The 19,512-nt window shown below is 61.5% G+C and overlaps 1 protein-coding gene across 1 annotated transcript in view; it reads right to left on the reverse strand.

Moving 5' to 3' along the window:
- Nucleotides 1-5,776: 5,776 nt before the first annotated feature.
- The window catches only part of KCNT1 (potassium sodium-activated channel subfamily T member 1), a 77,025-nt gene continuing 63,289 nt past the window's right edge, over nt 5,777-19,512 (reverse strand). Inside the window, exons 24-31 of the mRNA XM_058524517.1 lie at nt 18,498-18,609; nt 14,201-14,302; nt 13,606-13,689; nt 13,325-13,453; nt 12,985-13,005; nt 11,823-12,162; nt 6,855-6,939; nt 5,777-6,698 (exon numbers count right to left, since the gene is read on the reverse strand). Of these exons, the coding sequence (XP_058380500.1) occupies nt 6,578-6,698; nt 6,855-6,939; nt 11,823-12,162; nt 12,985-13,005; nt 13,325-13,453; nt 13,606-13,689; nt 14,201-14,302; nt 18,498-18,609 (994 nt within the window). The 3' untranslated portion in view covers nt 5,777-6,577. The remainder of the gene's footprint in view (nt 6,699-6,854; nt 6,940-11,822; nt 12,163-12,984; nt 13,006-13,324; nt 13,454-13,605; nt 13,690-14,200; nt 14,303-18,497; nt 18,610-19,512) is intronic.

Consider the following 19,512-nt stretch of genomic DNA (forward strand, 5'->3'; position numbering starts at 1 on the left):
ATTACCTTACACCATACACAAAAATTAACTCAAAATGGAATAAAGACTTGAATGTAAGACCTGAAACCATGAAAATTCTAGAAGAAAACATAGGCAGTACCCTCTTCAACATCAGTCTTAGCAACATATTTTCAAGTACCATGTCTGACCAGGCAAGGAAAACGAGAAAAAATAAACAAACGGGGACTACATCAAACAAAGCTTCTGCACAGCAAAGGAAACCATCAACAAAACGAAAAGACAACCTAACAATTGGGAGAAGATATTTGCAAACTATACATCTGATAAGGGGTTAATACCCAAAATATATAAAGAATTCATACATCTCAACAACAGAAAAACTAACCACCCAGTTAAAAAATGGGCAAAAGATGCGAACAGACATTTTTCCAAAGAAGATATACAGATGGCCAAAGGCATATGAAAAGATGTTCAACATCACTAATTAGGGAAATACAAATCAAAACTACAATGAGGTATCACCTCACGCCGTCAGAATGGCTATAATTAACAAGACAGAAAATAACAAGTGTTGGAGAGGATGTGGAGAGAAGGGAACCCTCATCCTACTGGTGGGAGTGCAAACTGGTGCAGCCACTGTGGAAAACAGTATAGAGATTCCTCAAAAAATCAAGGATAGAACTACCATATGATCCAGCTATTCCACTGCTGGGTACTTATCTAAAGGACATGAAGACACCAATGCGTAAAGATACATGCACCCTGTGTTCACTGCAGCATTATTCACAATAGCCAAGACTGGAAGCAACGTAGGTGCCCATCAGGGGATGAATGGATAAAGAAGGTGTGGTAGGGCCGGCCCCGTGGCTTAGCGGTTAAGTGCGTGCATTTCGCTACTAGCGGCCCAGGTTCGGATCCTGGGCGCGCACCGACGCACCGCTTCTCCGGCCATGCTGAGGCCGTGTCCCACATGCAGCAACTATAAGGATGTGCAACTATGACATGCAACTATCTACTGGGGCTTTGGGGAAAAAAAAAAAAAGGAGGAGGATTGGCAATAGATGTTAGCTTAGAGCCGGTCTTCCTCAGCAAAAAGAGAAGGATTAGCATGGATGTTAGCTCAGGGCTGATCTTCCTCACAAAAAAAAAAAAAAGGTGTGGTATATATACACAATGGACTACTACTCAGCCATAAAAGGGATGAAATCTGGCCCTTTGTGACAGCATGGATGGACCTTGAGGGTATTAGGTTAAGCGAAATAAGTCAGAGGGAGGTCAAATACAGTATGTTCTCATAAGTAGAAGATAAAAACAACCACAAACACACACACAGAGACAGATTGGATTGGTGGTTACCAGAGGGGAAGGGGGGAGGGAGGAGGGCAAAAGGGATGGTTGGGCACATGTGTGTGGTGATGGATTATAATTAGTCTTTGGGTGGTGAACATGATGTAATCTACACAGAAATCGAAATATAATGATGTACCCCTGAAATTTATATAATGTTATAAACCAATGTTACTACAATAATAAAAACAAGAGTGTCTTGAATATTTCTGCATGTCACCGTCTACACCATGCTCCCAAAATTCTCCTCAGAAAGAAATTTGCAGTCTTAGATGTATTTGTTAAAAATTAAGAGAGATTGAAAAAAAATGAAATGAGCTTTCAGCCAAGGAGGCTAAAACAATAATAAAAATGAAAGTAGAAGGAAGAAATTCAAAATGAGAAAGCTGACATTTATGAAATAGAAAACAGCACAGTGTGCTCGGTGAAACCGTCAAATTACTCTGCACGAAACCTGGCCACAGACTCACAAGAACAGAAAACTACGTCCAGGTCTCAGTGGTGGCCATGTGTACACAGGCTGGGATAGATACTAAAGGGGATCCAGCAGGGTTTTGGAAGACTAAAACATCGTGCTCAACAGCATTCCACCAGGATTAAAAGATGCAGCCTGAGAAAATGTCTCGGTGCAATTCACAGTAATCGTGTAAAAGAGAAAAACCGTATGTAAAAGAAAAGTAACAATCAGTATGCATTCACGATAAAAAAATTTTGCAGGGGCCGGCCTGGTGGCATAGTGGTTAAGTTCGCGCCCTCCACTTCGGTGGCCCGGGGTTCACAGGTTTGGATCCCGGGCACACACCGACACACCGCTTGTCAGGCCATGCTGTTGCAGTGTCCCACATAGGGCAGAGGAAGATGGGCCCGGATGTTAACCCAGGGCAAATCTTCCTCACACACACAAAAAATTTGCAAACTAAAAAAAGTTAATAACATTCAATATGTGTTCATGATAAAAAACTTTGCAATTAGAACTCAACTTGATAGCACCTGCCAGAGATCTCCAGCAAACTCCACATTTCACAGTGAAACGCTAGAAGGATCCCCAGTTGAGTCAGGACGGAGCCCAGGCTTCCTGCAGTCACAGCGACTGGCCAGGTTTTACTGGATGTCCGGGAGGGGAGGAAACGCCCAAATGGTCATTATTTGCAGAAATATGAAAGCCTCCTAGAACAACAGGAACAGGTGACAAGTATCAGAGTGCAGAGCGGTGGCTGTGACAGACTGACAAGCAGAGAAGGGTTTCTGGGCCCACTCAGGACCAATTGTATCAGGAAATGCACTGGGTAGAGGTCACGGAAGAGCCAAGGGGACTGTGAGGTCCCGGGAACGGACGTGCAGGACGCTCACAGTCACTCAGGACGGGTCCCCGAAGGTGTGAATACACAGGGATATCCCAAATCACTGAGATACTGGTTCCTCCCCATTGGGTCTGTGGATGGAACACAGCCCCAAGCAAGACTCCCCACAGACTGTGCAGTTTGATCAGTTGATTCTGGGTTTGGATTTGGGGACGAGGACAAGCCAGCCCTGAATTTGGTGCCTGTTGTCGCCCTGTCTTCTGGGCTTGGAAAGGGGCTCTGAGGTCCCTGGGGGATGAGCAGGGGCCATGTGCTTCACTTGATGTGGGCTGTGGCTCCCTGGTCCACCTCAGCCCCTTTTGCTGGGGTACCAACTCCCAGGGAGGCCCCCCCGAGCCCACGTGTACAGCAGGGAATCAGGCACCTCAGAGCCCAAGGTGGGCAGCAAGCCCCCCACAGCCCCCTCTGTTCCAGACTCTGGGAGCTGAGGGCCTGAAGGGCCAGGGTCCTGAGATGGGGTGGAAGAGGGCTGTGGCAGATGCCCAGAGCAAGTTTGGAGCCCCCGACGTCTCGGGGGGCTGTGGCCTGGGTCCCTGGGACGAGGACCAGGCAGCAGGAAGGCAGCATGGGTGAGCTGTCCTCCCTGGCACAATACCAGGGAGACCCTGGAGGCATGGCACCCGTGGCTGCAAGGACCCGTGGGGGCCAGGTGTGCTGAAGATCTCCTAGGATCCCCCTCCCGATGAGGACCCCCTCCGAGGTAGCGGGGGTCCCCACCAGAGAAGGGATCTGCGGGGCTGGGTGGTCTCCCTGGCGATGACTAGGGCCGGAATGGGGGCTGCTGCGAGCACAAGTTGTTAACTTGGGCTCCAGTCACCTAGAATCTTGGGGGGCTGGTGTGGAATAGTCTTGGGTAGAGATGCCTTCTCCGTCAGAAACGTGTGTCGTCATTCCCCTGGCCTCCCTTTCATCTAAGGGATGAGACTCCCGCTCGAGCCCCATAGCCTGGGGGAGGTGGTAGGGGGCGCCACAGCAGGCTGACTGTGGGACCAGGGGGTGGGGCTGCAGCCTCAGAGCCCTGACCCCGCCTGGGGATGGCCGGAGGGTCTGGCACTGCCCGTGGAGGTGTGACACTGCACATTCTGCCCACGTCCCCAGGAGGGGACTGGCCCTGGGGTGACAGGGACCCCAGGCTGGTTCCCAGGCCACTGGTCCTCACTCCCCATGGGGCACCTTCCTGGGTGGGGGACTTAGAGCACAGTGATGAGACCCTCAGAGGAGGGCGTGGCTCCCCCAACTGCCTCCCTCCATGGTCCTTGAGTGCTGCCCCCCACGCTTGACACGAACATGCTCGCGACAGTCGCACGTGCGTGCACACTCACATATTCACACTCGCACACTCATACTGTTCCTCTCCCAGCCTGGCGACTGTGCTGCCTTGTGAGACTTGCGGGTGGTTGCCCTGGAGTTCTCGGTGTGTAAATACCCCTACCGCCCCCTGGGCAGGGCGGGCGCCTGTCCCTGAGTATTCCCAACCCCCGCCGCCCTGAGAGCATCACTGTCATTCACTTCACTTATCCAGAAACTACACTCGCCCAATGCGTTGTTGGTATTTTGAGCAAAGTTTTCTGTTAGATTAGGAATAAAGAAAATAAGTTTTGTATGTTTGAAATTTTGTACGTTTGAGAACTTCTACCATAAATCATGGAGAACTTCTCCAGGCCTCCATTCAAGGCGGTGACGACCCCTGGCACCCAGTGCTTCAGGCTTTGCTCGGACCCTTCTCTTCCAGCCCCTTCTGGAGGCCAAACCCACTCACCACCCCACCCTGTCAACTGCAAACTCAAGTCAGGCGACATCCCAGGACGCCTCTTGGACGCCATCTTCCCAGCTCAGGGTTCGAGGGGCTGCAGCCCCACCTGGATGGAGCCCCGGCCCAGCGGCTTGTGGGGTCCCCTCCAATCCTGCAGGCAGCCCCTTCCCTCAGGGAGCTGGGGTGTGGGTGCCAGAGGAGGTAGTGGGGGCCTCTGTTGCAGGGTCATGGCAGGGGAGGGGAGCCTCGCTGGCAGGACACTGGGAGCCCCTGACATCCTGCTGGGACGGGCCCTGGTCTCCAGAGGCCACCCTGACCCACGTCGACGGCCTGTCACTCGGTCAAGGGCCCCGGGGTTTCCCCATTTCAATCAGCAGCCCCTTCCTGACCAGCCCATTTCCAGCACCCCACGAGGGCTGTAAACACTTTTTCTGGGTGGGAGGGTCCCAGCTGGCCAGGCGTGGGGGATGAGCTGGAAGTGTGGCCAGGGCACTGGAAGGAGAGGGGGGGCGCCTGGGTCATACCCCTCCCTCAGGGGGGCCCTCTACCAGCTGCCGTCGTCCCACGCCACCCCACCCTGGCAGCTGTATCCATCCTTCCCCTTCCAGCCTCAGGGTACTGAAGAGCCCCCACCTAAAACGAACTCAAGAGACAGTGTGCTGGTGGGGTGCACACATCCCCCTAGGGCAGCCCTGCCGCTAATGCAGGGCCAACAGCTGATGGTGGCGAGGAGTTGTGCACACACACACGTGCGTGTGACTCTGGGCAGGGCCTGGGGTCCAGGGCTGGGGTAGCTCCCCAGGGAGCCCTCCTGGACCACCCCCCATCCCATCCCATGACAGCCACGCTTCCCGGCTGCCAGGACCCAGTTATCCAACAGCCACCCAGGACTCGCTTCGCAGATTCTGGGAGGGCCACGCCGGTCAGGCGGGCCCAGGCCAGTGGCATTTCCTCGGGGGCCCGGGGCTTGCCCGGGGGGTTGGAGGGGACTGGGGGCCACAGCAGGTGTTTCTAACCCTTGAAATGGGCTGAATGGGAGGGGTGGACCCAGGCCCAGAGTGTGAAGCCACAGAAGGGATGCCTTATGGATCCTCGTGTCTGTAGGATGTATCCATTTAATAGAAGGTTCCAGCAGTGACTGTGCAAAACTCAACAATCACAGAGGATCCAGGGCGGCAGTCATGAACAACCGGCCTCCCAGAATCCCTCCCTCGCTGAGGAGGAAATCTCTGATCCAGAGGCGTGGGCCAGCACGTCAGTGCTGGGCTGTGCTTCAGATCGGAGGTCAAAGGGGCTTCCAAAGGTCTGTGGAAATGCACCGGCCCCCCCCCACCCCCCTGCCTGACGGCCCGCCAACGCCGTGGCTGCAGAACTCAGTGTAAAAATGGAGGAAACGGCGGTTTCTGATTCTTCCCCACAAGGTCACTGGTTGCGGGAGCCCCAATGTGTCGCAGGGCCCCCCTGGGGTCTCACGGCAGCCCCACGCCCTCCTCACACGCCAGGGCCGTGAACACACACTCTCAGCCCCCAGCCTCAGCGAGCGGCTTCTGCCTTTCCTTTCCTTCTGGAACGGGCTTGCCGCCACATGGTTCTGAAGTGCTCACCCACATAGGAGCCCCTCATGGCCCAGCTGTGGTCCAGACCCTCACAACTGTGTGTCCAAGACCAGCTGGGACCCACGAGAGCCGAGGGCAGGCCCCGATCCGAGTTAGACATGGGTAGTACACAGCCGTAAAGACGTGGGCTCCAAGTGTAGCCGGATGCAGCACGTCCCTGCTGCCCCCACTTGAGCTCTGAGTGCGTCTGTGTGCACGTGCGTGTTGGGGGCCCAGGGCTCGTCCCCTCCCCATGCAGCCTTCCCTCCATCTCAGCCAGACCTGGTCACGAGTTGCGGTACATGTGTGTAAAGAGACAGGGATTGTACAGATTTGTAAAAAAACAGGTTAAAAAAGGCTTCCCCACCAGCTTCCTGCGGTGCCCGAGGGCGGTCTCCTCTCTTGGTTGGTTTCAGGAGCAGCTCTGCCCCGGTGGGCCAGGCCAGCATCACAGGGAGGACCATGCTGGCATGACAGGTCCCTGCAGGCTCCATGCATCACGCTGCGTGCCGACGGGGCGGGCACAAGGTCGGCTTTGGGGGGGCTTGTGCAGGGCTGGCTCAGAGCTGTGTCTCATCGCGAGTCTCAGGGTTGCAGGAGGCCAGCTTGTTGCTGTAGCTGCTCTTCTGGCTCTGGGAGCTGCTGGCCATGTGGGCCAGGGGGTCCGAGCGGATGAGATACCTGCAGGGAGGGCAGGAGGACCCTGGATGCCACCCTCCGCCCAGGAAGGCCGGCGAGTAGTCGTGGCCAGGACGCCCAGTGTGGGTGCACAGTGTCTTTACACGAGGAGTGGTGGACGGGGCAGGTGTCCGCACTGCTCGGGGATGAGGTACTTACACAATGTCGTTGGGCTCCAGCCTCGTGTCGGGCGGGGGGTTGATGAGGACGTAGGAGAGGGTGTTCTGGTGGTCGTTCATCTCATCTGCAAAGGAGACATGGCCCCAGCAGGCGGTCATCACTCAGCCTCCGCTCGCCTCTGCTCTGCCAGCCAGCCTGGAGGAGCTGGGAGCTCCGGCCATCCTTCCTGAGCCCCTTGTCCTGGCGACCCCATCCAGGGCCGGTCGACCCTGACAGACACCTGCCCCCGGCCCCTGGCCTGCACAGGCAGGGGTCAGCCATGAGGTGCAGTGGGCACTGGCTCCGACCCAGAACCTGGGCAGGGTGCTCAGCCTGAGCAGCCTGCATCTCACGATGTGGTGGCCCTGAGCAGAGGGGTCAAGCGCACCTGCACACACCTACCACCTGCATAAACCCCTCCACACCTGTGCACACCTGTATACAAGCACACACACCTCACCCAGACCTCAGGCTCCCCCGCCCCTCAGTGCCCTGCATCCCTGGCCTGAGCAGGCCACCTCTGCTCCCCTTGCTCAGCACTCTGCTTTGGGCTCATGTCTTCTGTTTCTCAAAACCTGCCCCTGCAGCCGTCAGCCCATAGGAGGGGCCCCTATGGCACATGCAGGGCCTGGGCTGCTGCCCGTCACAGGAACAGCCCGGTGTCCAGCTCCTGGAGCGGCCGTGAGGATGGACCCACAGGGGCGAGACCAGGTTCTGGAGAAACACTGGTCATCTCACAGATGTCTCCCTGGCCAAATACAGGGACAGGCTTGGGCACCATCCCGGCAGTGGCCCCGAGTTCACTGGCAGGGAAATGAATGCCTTGTGGCCTCAGTTTACCCATCAGATGATGTGAAAAGGCACTCCTGACCCAGGACGGGGCATCAGGGGACAGCCCTCCAGAGAGGTGGGGGCCCTGGGTGGCCTGTGCCCCTGGCTCCTCCCATTTCCTTTTCTCTGCACCGTCCCCTCCCATCGGGAGTGTACTGGCCGGAGCGACTGAGAAAGGAACAGAACCCTCTGCGAAGTGGGGGAAGCTGCCGGTTGGCCAGCCCAGCCGGGGGCTGCGTCGCATTTCTCTGAACTGGGGAGTTCAGAGCCGAATCTGGCGCTGGATTCGGGATCCCCACAGAGGCAGGTTGAGCACAGCATGCTTCCTGGAGGCAGGTGAGGGGTACAGGCTGGGACTGGGGGGGCCAACGGGCATGCACAGACCCTCTGGCAGTCTCCTGGTGCCAGCCTCTGTGTCCACGTCCAGGACAGGAGAGAGAGTCTCTCTACCCTATGGCCACTGCTGTTTCGGCTCTTTTACCCAGACCCACGGCCAAGGCCTTTTGATGGAAGCGGCTGGCCGCCGGGCAGGGGGCCCATGCTGGAGGCTGCGTGGGGAGGTGCCTCCCAGCCCCAGTGCCCAGCCTGCATTTCTGGGTGGGCAGCAGGGAGGAGGGGCGCACAGAGTGGGCAGTGGAGGGTGACGCAGGCGGGAGAGTCAGACAGCTCTTGCAGGCTCCTGGGGACCCCACACCCCTGACCACAGCCACCAGCAGGGTGGCCATGCTGAGACACACAGCCAGTTGGGACGACGACCATGGAGAGGCTCTCGTCAGGCCAGGGCCCTCCCCACCTGGCCTGGGCCCCTGCTTCTCCCCTGGGGTGGACGGACCAGAGGTGTCCCTGAGACTAGCCCAGCTTGGGGCTGGACCGAGACAGGCCCGGCTTTGTGCTCCTGGGGGCTGGGCTGAGAGGTGCTGGCCAGTCCCAAGGCACTGACTCCCGTCTCCCCAGCACAGGCCAGCTTCACCATGCTGGCTCTGCTGATGAGGGTCTGGCGGGGGGGCAGGGGCTGGCGATGGCTCTCCCGGCAGATGACCCAGGGCAGTGCCACCTCACCCCAGCCCCCATCCGCACCCTCCCGCCTGGTATTCCAGGCCTCCGTGGGGGCCCCCGCCTCCGCCCTGACCCCGCAGACCGGACTCCCAGCCCCACGGCCCTGGGCCCCATCCCCGCACCTACCAGAGCCTCAGCCTCCTCCTCTATGAATGGGGGTTAGCGCCTCCCTCCGAGGGTGGCTGTGAGGAAGGGGTCGTGTCTGCACCTTGGGGCTGGGGGTGTCTCCTTCCTCATCTGCGTGCAGCTGGGGGCCTGCGGGCCGGAGGGGCCTCATGACAAGGCCCTCCCCGGGGGGGGACCACTCCGCAGTCCTGGCTAATGGGGTCACCTCCCCCCAGGATCGTGCCACTCCCCTGCTTTTACGTTTTGGCCCAGGTGCCTCTCGATGTCCACGAATGGGGGAGCTCAGGAAACACCACCCAGTGAGACCTGGTGACCCTGAGGTGAGGCCACCCCTGCTGGAGCCTCGGGGGGAAGCAGGGGTGCAGCTGGGTGCAGGGAGAGGGCAAAGCAGCCATCCCGTTCATGGAAGCCGCCAGACGCGGACCCGTGCTGGCTCAGGGGTCTTCCATGAACGCCACCACGGGTTGCGGGTAGGGAAGAGCACAGGAACCGGAGAGATGCCAACACTTCGCCTGCACAGGCCCCACCCGGCCGGCTCCTGACAGATCCCGGGCTGTGAACCACAGAGGTTTCCATTCCCGGGCCTGGGCCTGTCCCCACGCGGCTCCCAGCAGCCACAGACAGTCCCACCTGAGCTAATGCCTGCCTGGGCACAGGAGGCCCCGTCAGCTCTGGGGTCACCCCTGAATGGGGGGCTGCTCCACGGGGCCTGGACGCGCAGGCTCTGAGCTCCCCTGGGGCTGCAGGGAGCCCTCTGCTTTGACCTCTATCAGGGTCTCAGGGCAGGTCTGGGGAGTATGGGGCATATTCCTGGAAGAAATGGGGTGCCCAGGCAGCATCCAATCCCCCAGACGAGAAATAGGGTGTAGACGGGCTTAGTGTCACTGAAGACAGAGACCCCCTCTTGAAGCCCTAGCTGGACTGGTCAACTGTCCACCCGGCTCAGCCCACGAAAGCTCAGGGCGGAGCAGACCCCGATCCAGGCTTCGCCACGCTCCACCACGGGGGGTGTGGGATCCTGGCTGGGACCATCCACCCGGATGTGTCCCGAGACCTGAGGGGCTCAGGGTCCTCGGGCATCTCAGGGGCCGGCTGCAGGCTGGATGGCCCGCCTGTGCGGTCAGGGCGGACGTGGACAGCAGGGCTTATCTCCAACGACAAACGGTCTAAGGGGAGGTGGGGTGACCCGAGGCTCCAGCGCAAACCACGCGCCTCCTCGGGGTCAGTTCCGTTACCAACAGATGGAGGAGGGCGGCGTCAAGTCCCTGCAACGGGGCAGGCTGGGAGCACGTGAGGCCCTGCCTGCAGGGACCCTCGTCTCCTGTCCTGTCTGCCTGCCTGGCCGGGGCGGGGCGGGCACCAGGCTGCCCATTGGCGAAGCGTTGGCATGCCCCCTTATGCGGCAGCCCATGTCCGCGGGAGCAGAATTACCTTGCAAATATCCCAGGTTTACCCGATTCATGACATCACTGGCTGTTAAATTTGCTACATCCTCTACGGAACACACAGGAAGAGGGACAGACAGAAACAGAGAGAGAGAGAGAGGTCAGCAAGCAGCGCAGCGGCCGGCACAGCGGGGTGGGGCAGCCAGCGCACGGGGAGGCCGTCCACGTGGGGACGCAGTGGCCAGTGCCGCCACCTGGGAAGTGAGTCTGTCACTGAACGGGAGTTGGCTCCTCCTCTGCAGAGCTCGGGCGGGGGCGGCGGGGGTCGCGGAGGCCGAGGGGCAGGTGCCAGCTCTGGGGGTCGGTGGCTGGAGGCCCCGTCTGCCATACTCGCCGTGGGGCCGTGAGCACTGGACACCCCACTTGGAGCCTCGGCATCAGTGCCCACTGGAGAGGGTGACACCAGCCACCTGGGCAGGGACGCTGGTGTGGTGGGGGTGGGGCTGGGACGGCTCTCGTGGGTCGCCTGTCCCCCAAACCCTGGCCTCTGAGCTCCCCTCAGGCCCAGGTGTGCGTGGCCAGCAGACGGCGTGGCCCGAGTGACCCCTGGGCAGCTCCTGGGAGAGCCCCGAGCCACCTGATCCCACTTGGAGGGGGCTCCAGGGCCCGACCCAGGCGGCAGATGGCAGGAAGCAGGTGAGGAGAGCGGGTGCCCGCTGCGGGACAGAGCCAGGCCTGAGCGATGAGCAGAGGCCCCAAGATGGACCCAACGCAGGCCAGAGCCTTGACCTAGCCCAAGATGTGGATGCGGCCAGACAGCAGCAGGGAACTTGGGTCCCCTTCGGCCCCATCAACAGAGGCAGCATCTCTAGAGTGAGGGAGGGGATGAGGTTCTCTCTTCTGAGCCAGCCAGGGCACCCCAGGCCTGTTCTTGGTCAAGGTAACAAACTTCTTCCCAAAACAAGCTACAGAGAAAAGGAAGCTGCATGAATCTGCTGACAAGATGAATGCCTGGCGGTGGGGGGGGGGGTGTCACTGTGAAGCAGCAGAGAGGGGACAGCTGTGCCCCAGGAACAGCAGTGGGGTCCCACCAGGCCAATGGAGGAGGATCCTGGTGCCGAGCCATTTGCCCAGCTGTCCCCCGACATGCTCCCCGCACTCTGGCTGCCCGGGGGCTCTGGGGTCTCCCTGCATGTCCCTGATCCCAGCGGGACTGGCTGGAGGTGGCCAATCTGTCTCCAACCAAGCCTGAGCCCTGGGCTTTCACGGAGCCCCACCGGCCCTCCCCACCCACAGGCCCCTCCCCGGGAGCGCTGCCAGCTCTGGCCCTTATTTCACAGATGGGGACACTGAGGCCGCAGGGTAGTGGGGGTGAGTCTTCCTTATGGGGTTCGGGGCCAGTCCTGGGGGATCCGGCATCCTCCCCAGCCCAGAGGGGCTCTGACCCGCCTCGCAGCAGAGGCGGGTGGGCGGAGGCCAGAAGACAGACGGACAGGTGGACGGATGGGAGCCGGGCCAGCGGGCCCCTGGGCGCTGTCAGCTGGCCGGCGCGCCGTCCTGCGGGCCTTACCGTAGCCGGTGGTGGGCAGCCCCAGGTGCTTCATGCGGTTCTTGACCAGCTCGGAGAGCTCCTGGCGCTCGGAGCGCCGGTGCAGGCTGAGCCGCTGCTGGCTGATCCACTCGGCGGCCGCCGTCTTCCCCGCCGGCTTGGGGCTCTTGCGGCTCAGCCTCCGCGCCCACGGCAGGCTCTTGCGCCGCAGCAGCGGGTGCTCGGCCGGGTCGCCGCCCCCCGCGTGCCGGCCGTGCGCGCTGCCTCCGCCGGGGCCCGCCCGCGCGCCCCACGGCCCCTTGGCTTCCCGCGTGTCCTCGCAGTCTTCCACGCTCACCGAGATCTGGGCCTGGATCTGGGACTGGCCGAGGCGGGAGGGTGAGGGCCGGCGGGGGGGGGGGGGGGGCGGGGCGGGGGCGCGGCCGGGCTGGGCGGGGCGGGGCTGGGGTAACCGGAGGAGAACAGTCCAGCCCCCTGCTGCTGGACCCCACCGCTCAGGGACATCAGTGCCATTTCTCCACCTGGGAGGCGTGGCCAGGCGGAGCCCTCCTGAGCGCACACGGCCCAGCTGGGCCCTGGATGCAGGTCTGTCTCTGCTTTGCCAGCTGGGTGAGGGCAGCTCCCTCCACCTGGACCTCTCTGGGCCCTCGTTTCTGTGGGTCCCTCCAGGCTCCTGCATGTCATGACTTTGCCATGGGAGGATCACCCCTCTCTGTGCCTCAGTTTCCCCATCTTGGGGGTGGGTGGGAGAGAGTGGGGGGGCGGGGAGCATCATGGACTGGGAAGCCCCAGGGCCTGTGCAGGGCTCTGAGGGCCAATGAGGCTCTGGAGGTGATGTGGGGACCCCCACCCAGGCAGCACCACTGAGAGGCTGGGGTCGTGGAGGTTGGGCCAGACCAGCAGGGGGACACCTGCCATGATGGGGGACACGGCAGGACATGCAGATGGCATATGGGCTGGAGGAGCCTGGGCTTCCCACCTCGGGCCTCAGTTTCCCTGTCTGTACAGGAGGGTGATGCCATGAGCCCTCTCTGAGCTGCACCACGGCTGACACATCCTGGGGATGTGCTCCCTGACCTGCTGCTGCCCAGGGCCCTGTGGGTGCCGGCGCAGGCAAGACTCTTCACACACCAAGAGGCTTCCACGTTAAGGGAACTCGTGTGGGTTTGAAGGGGCCACTCACCTGGGCTCTGAGGTCATGGGGCTGCAAAGGAAACCAGGGAGAGCCTGGGTGCCTGTGGGGGCTCCTGCCCCTGCCCCCCAATGCAGCCTGAGTCCCTTGTGAACACAGGAGCCCCACGTTGCCCTCAAGCCTCCCCTCCCCGACTTGAGGGTCACAGCCACCTGACCAGATGCCCCACGTACGGCGGCACATGGACCCAACCCTGAAATGGCCTGACAGCAAAGGCCCAGATCCCCCAAAGAAAACGGGGGTGGCACGGGTCACAGAGAAATGGGGGGGCTGCCTTGGTGTGAGCCACCCCCCTACCCGGCTCCCCAGGAGCCCCCTGACCCCCGCGAACCTCTGAGGTGGAGAAGACGTGACACTCAGTCCTGTAGATGCCGATGGGGATCTCGGCGCTGGAGGAGCAGAGCTTCTGGAAGAGGCGGCCGTAGGTGCGGATCCACAGGTCGTCCTCGGAGATTTTCATCTGGAATGTCGGGAGCCCTGCGCTGGGGGTGGCCTTGGTGGGCGGCGGTGCCTGGCGCCCCTTGGCTGCTGTGCTGACCCAGAGGTGGGTGACCACCGGCCTCCCCAAGAATGGCCCGCATGCCCCCGCCCGGCCCGGCCCCGGTCACTTACGGCACAGAGGTAGCCAGAGCCCGGCGTGGTGTCGAGCCCCAGCAGCAGCCTGGTGATGGAGATCATGTAGTCCTTCACGAAGGACTGGCCAGGGAGGGAGGCGCAGTGAGGCTGGGGCCCCGCAGGTGCAGATCCGCACCGGTACCCCGGGGGCATGCCTTGTCCTCCCGGACACGCTGCCAGGCACCCACAGCCTCCCGCACCCTCCCACAAAGCCACCTGCTTGCCCAGTCCCCGAGCACAACTCGACCGGCAGACAGAGCTGGGAAGCCTTTCCTGGCCTCAGCAATTCACTCGGCCAAGTGCATCAGGTCAAAAGGGGTCAGAAACCCAAAGGCTGCTGGGGGGCAAGCCCAGGGCAGCACCCTTTTGGAGGAAAAGGACTGGGGACATTTCCAGGTGGATTTTTGCTGCTCCAGGCAGGGATGGGGTCCAGAGCCACCCAGACGTGGCTGCCTTACAGGGACCCAGGGAGGGACGTGCAGAGGGAGGCACATTGCTGGGAACTGGGACCGGACCCCGGCCGGAGATGGAGAGACAGGCTGGGGCTCCCGGCCGGGTATCGCGGGCCCTCCCTGCCTCCCCTCCCGCTGACCTGATAGAGCAACGTGTCCAGCATGCTGATGCTGAAGACGCGGCCGGCGGCAAACGGCAGGCGGAACATGAAGGCCAGGTTGGAGCCATTCTCCCGCTCCCTCTGCAGGAAAGGACGCCTCGGGGTGGCTGGTGCCCAGGGCACAAGCGTGTGCGGGGTGTGTGCACACGCGTGTACACACATGCCCTTGTGTTGAGTGCAAGCACCAGCAGACAGCTGACCACTGCCCTGAGCACCCCCCCACACGTCCCCCCACACACACTCGGGGCCAGAGCTTGGGAGTAAGAATCCGGGGCTCCGACGAGAAGAAAGTGGGGCCCAGGGCCGGCCCACGGGCGTGTGACCAGGGCAGTCACACAGGGCCCCACGCTTGGTTCAATGCTCCGCTGTTACCACCCTGAAACTCTTAATCTCGGTCATTTTATCCTTGAACTTGTTTTGCAAGTGAAGTCTGATGGGACACGGGAGCCTGTGCGTTCCTGCCTCCCCATTCGTTCATGGCGTCCGCGACGTGCTGTGAGCGTGGGAGTCATTCGCTAGGCCCGCCGTGTGACCTTCCTGGGGCTGCTGGAACAAATTACAAACTGAGCAGTTTAAAACAAGACAGACAGATTTATTCTGTCCCAGTTCTGGAAGGCGGAAGTCCGAAACGGAAAGAAGGAATCCAGGTGTCGCAGGGCCACCCTCCCTCTGGAGGCTCTAGGGGAGAATCCTCCACTTTGCTGTCCAGTTTCTGGAAGCTGACCATACTCACTGGCCTGTGGCCCCTTCCTCGGTCTTCAGAGCCAGCAGTGTAGCACCTTCCCGTCTCCGACTCTGACCCCCCCGCATCTGCCAAGTCCCTTCTGCCTGGGCCTATTCTGCGTGGTACTGGCGGTGAGGACGGGATGTCTTGGGGCCGCACACGGTCTGTCCAGGACTCAGGAGCTCTGGCCGCCCCCCGAGGCCGCACCTCTGGCCGGAACCAGAAGGAAGGTGAGAAATACACCATGGCCTCTCTCACGTGCTACTTCCTGCAGTGGCAACTCCCTTGGCTGCAGATGACACGGAAGGGAAGGGGAGACAGGCCCTCTCGGCACAGCCCCGTCCTTTCAGCAGAGAGCCAGAGGGCGAGGGTGGTGGAACGTGGTGTTAACAGCAGGGTTAGCGGTGGGCAGCGTTTCATGTTCCAGTAAGAACGACGCGTGTGTGAGCCACGGAGCGCCCACTGTGTGGCCAGTGGCTCCAAGCTCAGTACCCTCACACCCGCATTCAGAGCTCGTGTGGCTCGTCACCAGGGTGAACAGTGAAGCTCCTGAGATGATGAGAAATGTCAATTCTCCTTTACTCAGAACAACACTAACGAATCGAGAAGAACAGAACCGTGACAGGTCGAGAGAGAGACCACCCAAGGGAGGAAAACCTTGGAATTTTAGTGCCTCTAGCAGAAAATTTCCCTGCATTTTGAACATAGGGCCCACATTTTCACTCTGCACGAGACCCTGAAAATTCTGTAGCCGGCCCCGGAGGGATCCGGGGCTTTAACTGGAGCTTCAAGGTTATAAGTGACATCGAGACGCAGGGACACGTGGGGACGAGCCCTTCCCGAGAACCACGGGGCCAGGAAGCGTCAGGGACAGAGCGGGGACCAGAGGCAGGACTGGACGGGCAGCCCAGGCCCAGGCAAAGCCGGTCAGAACTAGGGTTCCTGGCTGGAGGTCAATGTCACACACGCTGAGAATGTCAGAACAATGATGCCACAGAGGAGCCTGAGTCCTGGGGACCCGGAGGGGATAGAGGTAGGGGGCGGCCCCTCGTGTCTCATGTCCAGTTCTTGGAGATCTTCGGGAGAGCAGCCTCGAGGGAGCCACTGGAACAACGCCCCCCAGCGCCCTCCATCACTTCCTTACACGCCCTGTGTTCTTCCGCGACCGCAGTCTCCTGGCGAGGCTCGCGTAGCTGGGTGACAGGGACACTTCCAGTGTTACTGCAATTTCTCCTTCTCATGTTAAATCTAATTCAGGTATACAGGACCCGTCTCATGTGGGGTCATACCTACAGCATCCCATCCTCCCTCGCTACGCTTCCATGGAATCCTCTCTCCGCACTGCTGCCATGCCTGGGCGTGGGAGGTGCCGGCTGCATCTGGTAACCTTATTTACTTTTTTCTTTATACATCTCAGTGTTCCTTGAAGTAAAATCTGTATTTATAATAAACATGCACACTTTTATAAAAATAAATTGCCATTAATTTCGTTAAAGAAATGTTCCCAGCTGCCCCCGTGAGAGGCCGGTCCCCGTTTGTTGGACCATCTGTTCAAAGCATCGGGAGCCGGGACGTGCCTGGGGTGGCAGAGACCCTCGGGGGACCCCAGGCCAAGTCCAGTTAGGGTGTGAGAAGACGTGGACTCTGGGGGTCTCCCATAGGCCTGGTACCTGCCGGCAGTGGGCACGACGGTGGCTCTGACCATCTCGCGTCCCACGGGGACCTCAGCCCCACGTCAGCCAGGAGGAGCCCAGGGCTGCTTCCCAAGACAGCCTCCCACGGTTACTCAAGCTGACGTCCTGACTTCTCTCCAGGCCTGGGTCACGGAACCACAACAGGGTTCATCATCCTGAGGTGGGGACTGGGCCGCACCTGCCACTGGAGGCGATGCTGTGGGGGAAGGAGTGATTGATTGGTGATGCCTGCCACAGAGGAAAGGGGTGGGAGATGGATTTGTGATGTCTGCCACGGAAGGAGTGGGAGCACGCGTGCTGCGTGTTTGTGACTTGACCTACTTCAAGCCTCCCTCCTGGAACGGGGCAGGTGGGAGGCCTGCGAGGAGCTGGGTTTGCCTGAGGGAAGGTGGTGAGGGAGGGAAGTGCCAGGAGGGCATCTAGGACGGGGTAGCCTTGAGCCTGATTCCATGCCGGTCACCCCATCCATGCTCAGGTCAGACTGGATTTTCCCGATTCTGAGAGACCCCTCAGATCCGGGGGAGCAGCCCAAGCATCTGGACACAGAATCCCGGCACGCTGGGGCTGCCAAGGCTGCTTCCACCTGCCAGTCTTTCCACAGTCCAGCTTCGAGTGATGGAGGTTCAGCCCAGAGGCTGCTGGGAGGGGGCTCTGAGCCGGCCCGGTGGGCTGTCCTGTGGGCTCGGGACCAGGAGCGGCCCCAAGCACTGGGCCGGGCAGGCTCCAGGGAGGGCCTGGTGGGAGGGGCGGTGCAGGCACAGCCCTTTCCTGGGCAGGACGGTGAACTGAGGTCTCGGGCTGCCGGCCAAGGCAGGGGCTCGTGTCTCCCCCGAGGGCCCGGAGGCCGCCTGTCTGGCTTCCACCTGCCACTCTGGCAGGAGTGGTGCTCCAGGGTCCCCATGGGCCGGCTGGTCCAAGGCTAGGGGATGCACGTCCACCGTCCATCTGGGTTCAGGGCGGATGAAGCTCCAGGTCTGTCCCTTCTGTCCGGTGTTGATGGCAGGCCCGGCTTGGGTGGGCGGTGGCCCGGGGGTCTCCTCTCCGTGGCCCGGGGCCAGCCGCTCCCTGATCAGGACTTCAGCCCAGGCTGGGGAGCACGGGGCTCGCAGGCAATGGTTGCTGCTCCAGCTGGTGGCCGGGGCCTCTCCCATGACTCGCCTGCCCCCTGGTCTCGCCCCAGCGCGGCCTGAGTGCTGCCTTCACCCTAACACGCAGGCCTGCCCCCTCAGCAGGGGCCTGAGTCAGTGAACGCACCAGCTGACACCACCAGGGCTGCGCTGCCTGTGCCCCTGGCTGGGGCATGTGTCCCTCGTGGCTGGTCCCCAAGCCCCTGAGCTCCACACCCAACCCCGGCCAATGCCCTTCATGGAGCCCAGAAAAGCTGATTCCAGCTCTGCCAGGGCTCTGCTGTGTGACCTAAGGCAAGCTCCTGCCCTCTCTGATCCCCAGTCCCTCGTCTGTACTGGGGGTGAGCACACGCACCTGCTGGGCAGTTGACGGAATGGACACGTTTCAGGGTGTCTGGGGTGGAGGAAACGAGTGGCCGGTGTCACCTATGTTAGCTACTGACCCGACAGGCAGCTTTGGCCCCAGACACGGCCAGGCCTGGACCCTGCCTTAGGAGGATGGTGTCTGCTCCTGGCCAGCGCCCCCAAAGCTCCGGGCAACAGGATCAAGAGCCGCACACGGGAGCCGAGCCCCCTGACTCCGAAGCCCCCTGGCCAGAGGAGGGCAGGCGCCAGGCCTCCAATGGCCCCTGCTCTCCGCGAGCCCCCTCAGCCCCTTTTGCCCGCTCCCTCCAAGCTCTGATGCCGGCTCTGAACTCGACAGCCCAGCAGGTCAGGTGGGGGCCGCTCACCTTTTCCAGTTTGGAAAGAGCCAGAGAGTAGCTGTCCTTGGCGCGGAACTGCATGAAGCGCATGTTGGACGGGTGGGTGAGCTCCGTGGTGATGCTGAGGCTGGGGAAGAGCCTGGGGGGAGGGGGCGCTCAGGGCGGGGTCCCGTGGTCACTGACGCGGGGAGGGGTCACAAGGGGTCCCGTGGTCACGGACGCGGGGAGGGGGCTCAGTGCGGGGTCCCGTGGTCACGGATGTGGGGAGGGGTCACAAGGGGTCCCGTGGTCACGGACGCGGGGAGGGGGCGCTCAGGGCGGGGTCCCGTGGTCACTGACGCGGGGAGGGGTCACAAGGGGTCCCGTGGTCACGGACGCGGGGAGGGGGCTCAGGGCGGGGTCCCGTGGTCACGGATGTGGGGAGGGGTCACAAGGGGTCCCGTGGTCATGGATGTGGGGAGGGGTCACAAGGGGTCCCGTGGTCACGGACGCGGGGAGGGGGCTCAGGGCGGGGTCCCGTGGTCACGGATGTGGGGAGGGGTCACAAGGGGTCCCGTGGTCACGGACGCGGGGAGGGGTCACAAGGGGTCCCGTGGTCACGGATGTGGGGAGGGGGCTCAGGTCAGGGTCCCGTGGTCACAGACATGGGGAGGGGGCTCAGGGCGGGGTCCCGTGGTCACTGACGCGGGGAGGGGTCACAAGGGGTCCCGTGGTCACGGACGCGGGGAGGGGTCACAAGGGGTCCCGTGGTCACGGACGCGGGGAGGGGTCACAAGGGGTCCCGTGGTCACGGATGTGGGGAGGGGGCTCAGGTCAGGGTCCCGTGGTCACAGACATGGGGAGGGGGCTCAGGGCGGGGTCCCGTGGTCACTGACGCGGGGAGGGGTCACAAGGGGTCCCGTGGTCACGGACGCGGGGAGGGGTCACAAGGGGTCCCGTGGTCACGGACGCGGGGAGGGGTCACAAGGGGTCCCGTGGTCACGGATGTGGGGAGGGGGCCCAGGTCAGGGTCCCGTGGTCACAGACATGGGGAGGGGGCTCA

The sequence above is a fragment of the Diceros bicornis genome, chromosome 28, assembly GCF_020826845.1.
Source record: "Diceros bicornis minor isolate mBicDic1 chromosome 28, mDicBic1.mat.cur, whole genome shotgun sequence".
Classification (NCBI taxonomy): Eukaryota; Metazoa; Chordata; class Mammalia; order Perissodactyla; family Rhinocerotidae; genus Diceros; species Diceros bicornis.